General features: G+C 43.5%; 1 protein-coding gene across 1 annotated transcript in view; it reads left to right on the forward strand.

Annotated features, from left to right (window-relative positions):
* The first annotated feature begins 5679 nt into the window (after window positions 1-5679).
* Window positions 5680-6320, forward strand: part of LOC107666565 (contactin-3-like) — a 49242-nt gene continuing 48601 nt past the window's right edge. Inside the window, exon 1 of the mRNA XM_016457978.1 lies at window positions 5680-5840. Within this exon, the coding sequence (XP_016313464.1) occupies window positions 5680-5840 (161 nt within the window). The remainder of the gene's footprint in view (window positions 5841-6320) is intronic.

Below are 6320 nucleotides of genomic sequence, written 5' to 3' on the forward strand. Positions count from 1 at the left end.
GTCTCCAGGGCGGTCCACAGGTGATGAAGGTCTGAGCACCATGAGATGAGCCTGGTGCTTTGGATCCCACACCAGCAGTCATATCAATGATGTCTCCCCCCTCATACAAAATTGATATGAACAGCACAGGGTCGACTCAAGTTCAGCCTTAGCCACACTGGAGACTCGGCACTTTCCAGAAAAGCCCTGAGGCAAACGTAACCCCACTTCACACCTCCCTTCACTCAATCTCTGTTTTCTCCTGCCATCACAGTCTGTGCGGATGTGTCACCTATTTGGCACTGTGTGTCAAGTGTCACTTGCCTCGCAACTATTTTTACCCAACTGAAAACCGCTTATTGACGTTGAACGTTTCTTATTTGCATTGCTCACGAAAGACCTCACATTAGAAGCAGCTGATGATTTGAGCGGAGCGAGAAAGCTATTACATTCTGAGATGTCAAGAGCGTTTTATTCTTGGCCCTTACACTGATCCCTGCTACGTTCATTACATATACAGCTGCTCTTAGAGATAAACATGCTGAAAAGAAAAGATAATACATATACATGGGTGAAAACACAGTAAGAGGCTGTGACTGGAACCAATGCATTGAGTCAAGTGATATTCCATCATATTTGCTCATTTATGGATGTATGGTTAACCTGTTGTGCCATCGACTAAAGCCACACTTGACAGCAAATAGGCATTCTTAAGAATACATTTGTGAATGTCACACCGTGGGTGGTGAAAACCAGATCATGGCCTTCCTTGTCTGTCATTTTACCTCTAAACTGCGCTTTTTCAGGGTTCCCACACGTCCTGGAAAACCTGTAAAATTGATGACTAATTTTCCAGTCCTGGAAAACACATGGAAAATGAATGAAAATGTAAAATGTCCTGGAAAAATCTTCTTGTTGTCCTTGAAAATTAATGTTAGAAAACGTTTGAATGGCCATAAATCGAACGGGCCTGTTTTTTCTCCAAATGCGCGAACTGCAACCGGCTCTTTTGTTTTATTTCAGCCGATCTCTGTTCCAGACTTGCACACAAACTGTATTGCAAGCTTTTTCCAAAATGCTATTTGTGTGGAAATATTACAAAGTCTGTAAACGGGATGTGAACAGAGGCTGAAGATGAACACAAAGAGGGGAAAATACTGTTGCAGACAGAGCAGCTCACTGTTCAACGATGTGCGAAATATTGGAAGAAATCCTTAATACTGAATTTGGGATGGGGGTTTATAAAATGTCTCTGAGGGGAACTGACTGTTTTCAGAAAAGTTTAGATGGTATTTTCTTTTCATCTTGCCTCTCTATAATGTAATAAGCTGCATCCCAAATGAAGCACTATACACTATGCACTTATACTGTATATCGTTTCATAAGTGCCACCTGCTGTCAGAGAGTGAATTTACGTTCTCATTCATCCCATCTGCTGTTTCTGTTTCGTGCAGATGTTTTATGTAGGCTAGTATAATTTCACAAAGCTAAAGTCAAAACATTCTGTTTTTGCTTCAGAATCTTACAGCCTCTCACTTCCGCCAATATGGATTAACGATTTTGATGACATCACCCTGTAGCTTCTTGTCAAAGTTTCTGTCCAATCAAATGCTCTCTAGAATCTGAAGCGTCCCACCCCCTACACTATAGACGCTTCATCTGAAATCGGTCACTTGTTCACAAAATTAGTATTTTCTGTATGGTGAATGGCACATAGTGAACTATATAGGGGATAGGGAACTATTCAGATTCAGTGTAAAAATGCTTTCAGTTTCATGCCTTAACCCAAGAGATATTACCAAATAAAGAAGACCAAAAAAATCTTGCTGTAGGTTAAAGGACACCGAACAAAGAGCATTCCTTATAGTCTTGTTGCTACACTGTTGTTTTAAAACATCAACTTCATCTATAAAAATGTTTCCACAAGAATTATCCATGTTGATTTCCTCTGAAATACAGTTCCACTCTTTGGAATCGCGTCAAGAACAATAGAAAATTCTTTAACTGGTAATTTTAATTTTGAAGAAATTCAGTGTATGACAACAAATATCCATGCGCTCTTAGAAATAAAAGTACAAAAGCTGTCACTGGGGCAGTACCTTTTCAAAAGGTACACTTTTGTACCTATTAAGTTCTAAAATGTACCTTTAAGGTACCAAAAAGGACCCTTTAGGTACAAAAATGTACCTTTTGAAAAGGTACTGCCCCAGTGACAGCTTTTGTACCTTTATTTCTGAAAGAGTGGGAATTAACCAGTTGTCCAAGTATGATAGAATAAAGATTTGTTTTTAAATCGTATGTCCTTGTTATACCATATGAAATAATTGTGGGGTGAAAAATTGTGCTTATATACCAATTTCCATGCTAGCAGGGCTTGTCTGTGAAAACTGGCAAATTTAACAAAAATTTTGTCAACAGAAAAATAACATTTCTACAAAAAGTCTATGCCTCCAAAAGTATTAAATATATGATTAGGAAATACATTTCAAGGTCTTTCTCTGTAATTGAAGTGTACTATAACCTAAGACCTCAAGTCCCCCTTGCTCTTTAGGACTACAAATTGCCTCCTTTTTTAAATAATGTGTTTTTTCCTCCAAATAAAGTTATAAAGAATCTAGATCTTTAATAATCTTAGAAGGCAAATCTAGCGATAATGACGTATACACAGATCTAGATATACCTTCTGCCTTTGACAATAATACCCTCCCAAATATTGAGATATCCCTCATTAACCACAAATTAAATTTATTTTTTGTTTTCTCAATAATTGGTTCAAAATTGAAATGACACCTATGTTTTTTTGTTTTTTTTTACATAATTACTACACCTAGATATGTTAATTCATGTTTGACTGGAATAATTTCTGTAGAGGAGCAATCTTTAAGGGGAAACAATAGAGATTTATCTCAATCCATTTTAAGGCCTGAAACACCAGTGAATTCCTCAATATATCTAATTATTTTTGGTACTTCAAATCTGTTTTTCAAAAAAAAACTGCAGTGTCATCAGCAAACTGTATATTACATACAGAAATCCTATGTATTACACAGAGCAGAGGCTATGTTCTGTTCTGTCTCATCTATAATCTTTCGGACTATGCCAATAAAAACAATTTAAACCTAAAGCATGTATGGATGTATTTATATATTACATTATCCCTTAATCAAGTTTATTTTAAAAGGATTTGATCATTTGATAACCAAGAAACGGCTAAAGACACATCTCTTCCGTCTACACTTGACCCACTAACACTAGAACTATCTATTCTATTTTTGTTCTATCTACTTGTTTTCATTTTATTAAAAAAGTAACCCTCTAACACTATCTACTTTCTATCTTTCTAATTATTATGAAAATAAATAACTTGACCCTCTAACACTAGCTGTATCTATTTTCTCTTTTCTATCTACTTTTTATTCTTTTTATTTGTTATAAAAAAAAAGAAGAAGAAAAAAAAAAAAAAAAAAAAAAATTTACGGTTATTTACTGTAAATTATACGGTCATATAATTTTCACTTCCAAAAACGGTATACTACCGTACAATTAATGTCCAATACATGTAATGTCCAATACAGTTCCCTTTCGATACTTCACTCGTACTGCGTCTTGCTAGACGCATATGGGAAAAAAGCAGCCTTTTTTCTCCTGAACTGAAGCCTTTTTTCATTCACGCAGTGATACTGCACGGCCATTGGTTCGTGCAGTGTGTTAAAAAACGAACCAATGGCTAGGCAGTGGAGCTGCATAAGCCTATGGCGACGAAACCCACCAAGCCTGCTAAAGCCCGCCAGAATGGGTGGGGCATCTGGCTATATAAGCAGGTGCTCGCCACAGGATTCTCCGATTTTTCTCCTTCAGCGACGACTCTACGTCTCAAGCTGATCCGAAGCCGTTTGCCGTATGACACGCCTTCGCAGCTGGAATCAGGACCTCTCAGCTTGGCTGACCTGCTTCTCTGCCGATCCAGCGACGCAGCAGTTCCGGTCCGGTTCCCCTGCCGCCATCCGGTGACTTCTAAAAGAGCTTCTAAAAGAGCATCGGCGTTGTTGCAAACGCCGCACCGTTATTGCGGTTCGTGCGGGTCCCCCCGGCACGCCGATGACGGCCACACGGAGTGTGTTTCCTGCTTGGGGAAATCCCATGCGGAAGCTGCGCTCACGGGAGCCAATTGCTATAATGCTTTCATTATGCATATAATGAATATTATGCATATATAATGCTTTTTATAGGCAATAAAGTATGCATGGCTGCAAAACCTGAAAATTTGAGTGCTGTCTTACAACTCCGAAGTAAATGAAAAAAACCTGCTTATTTTAGTTGCTCCTCAGAAGTAAGACACATTCCTTATTTTCCTTTTTTTGTTATCTTTCAGACTAGTGCATAATTGATTCTTTAGTACATTTAAAATAAATTTGAAATTAAGCAGACATCAATTACTTGAAGGTTTTCTTTTGAACCCTCAGTTGTTCTTCAAAAGATCTTTAGTGTCTTTGTTTACTCTCAAAGAAAGGTCTTGTCTCATTCTCATGTAAAAAGATAACCATCTTAACCACAAATGTTCCCTTTCGATACTTCACTCGTACTGCGTCTTGCTTAAGACGCCTATGGGAAAATACCTTTTTTCTCCTGAACTGAAGCCTTTTCATTCACGCAGTGAAACTGCATGGCCATTGGTTCGTGCAGTGCTTAAAAAACGAACCAAAGGCTCGGCAGCGGAGCTGCACGAGCCTATGGCGACGAAGCTCGCCAAAGCCCGCCAAAGCCCGCCAGAATGGGCGGGGCATCTGGCTATATAAGCGGGCTGCATCCGGGCGATTTCTAAAAGAGCTTCTAAAAGAGCAAATTGGCGTTGTTGCAAATGCCACGCCATTACTGCGGTTCGTGCAGGGGGAACCGATGACAGCCACACGGAGTGCGTTTCTTGCTTGGGGAAATCCCATGCGGAAGCTGCGCTCACGGGAGCTATTTGCTCCCATTGCGAGAGCTTCAGTCTCACCTCTCTCCGCTCACGGATCGTTTTCTTTTCAGAGAGCGACTCCGCCCCCCACGCCCTCCCGTTTTCTTCCTCCCAGGGACCTGTGAGGAAAAAACAGCGGGGCAAAGGGGTCGAGCGATCGGCTACGAGCGAGCTCACGCCGGCCCAGATCCCGCGTGCCTCGCTCTCGCCGCAGAGAGAGTATTCCGCCGTCCTTTTCTCCCGGTCTGATCAGCGTCCCTCTGCTGGTGCGAGCGAGCTGATCTCATTCGGGGGAAGTGGGGACAAGCTGCTCGATGACAGCATGTCATTAGCAGCATCGGATGCAGAGGAGCTGTTGGGCTCGGAGAATGACCCCACCCCCTCGCCATCATCCGCACCCAGCACCACTAAAGATGGGATGGGGTTTAGAGTGGTCCCCGCCAGAGGAGCCCTATCGCAGCCGTCTGGATGAATGGTTCCTGCCGGGGCGCCACCAGGCCTCTCGTCAGCGTACTTCTCCGTTTTTCCCAGAGGTCCATGACGAGCGCAGCCTCCCTTACACCTCTTGACACCCCGCTCACCTCCGGGTACAGAGGGAAATGTGTTTTGTGCGAACAACGGGCCCGTTCATGCGCCCAAGCATTCAACCGCTGTGATAGCGGGAAAAATAATGGGATCTGAGGAGCGCGACGGACCTGGCTCTACGCGCCACCAAAATCACCACCCAGGCGATTGGGAGATCGATGGCCAGCCTTGTGGTGCTCGAGTGCCATTTATGGTTGACGCTGACGGAGATGAAGGACGCGGATAAGATCCCCTTCCTCGATGCTCCTGTCTCCCCCAAGGGCCTTTTCGGCCCAGCGGTCGAAGGATTTGCTGTACGCTTCACGGAGGCACAGAAATCGTCCCAGGCTATGCGACATTTCCTGCCTAAGCGCTCCAGCTCCGCTGCTGCCTCAGCTCGCCCAAAATCTGCGCCGACTCAGCAGCCTGTGAAACCAGCACCTGCCGCCCCCACTGTTCAGCCCGCTAAAGTGCAGCAGGCACGGGGAAGCTCTCGCTCGGCCAGACGCTACCCTCTTCCTAAGCGCCAGGGACCCCAACCCATCACCCGAATTAATTCAACCCCTCGTCACGCGGGCCGAGACCTGGCAGGCCATCCCCGGAGAGTCGAAATGGGTTATGGGGATAATAAAGCAAGGATATTCAGTCCAATTCGCTCGAAGACCCCCGCGCTTCAGCGGCGTGGTCCCCACCTCAGTGCAGAGCAAGGACGCTCACATCCTGCGCTCAGAGGTGATGAATTTGCTGGCAAAAGGAGCCGTGGAAAAGGTTCCTCCAGCCCAGAGCGAGTCAGGCTTTTACAGCCGTTACTTCCTCGTCA

This window comes from Sinocyclocheilus anshuiensis, unplaced genomic scaffold, assembly GCF_001515605.1.
Source record: "Sinocyclocheilus anshuiensis isolate Anshui unplaced genomic scaffold, SAMN03320099.WGS_v1.1 scaffold201, whole genome shotgun sequence".
NCBI classification, from domain to species: domain Eukaryota; kingdom Metazoa; phylum Chordata; class Actinopteri; order Cypriniformes; family Cyprinidae; genus Sinocyclocheilus; species Sinocyclocheilus anshuiensis.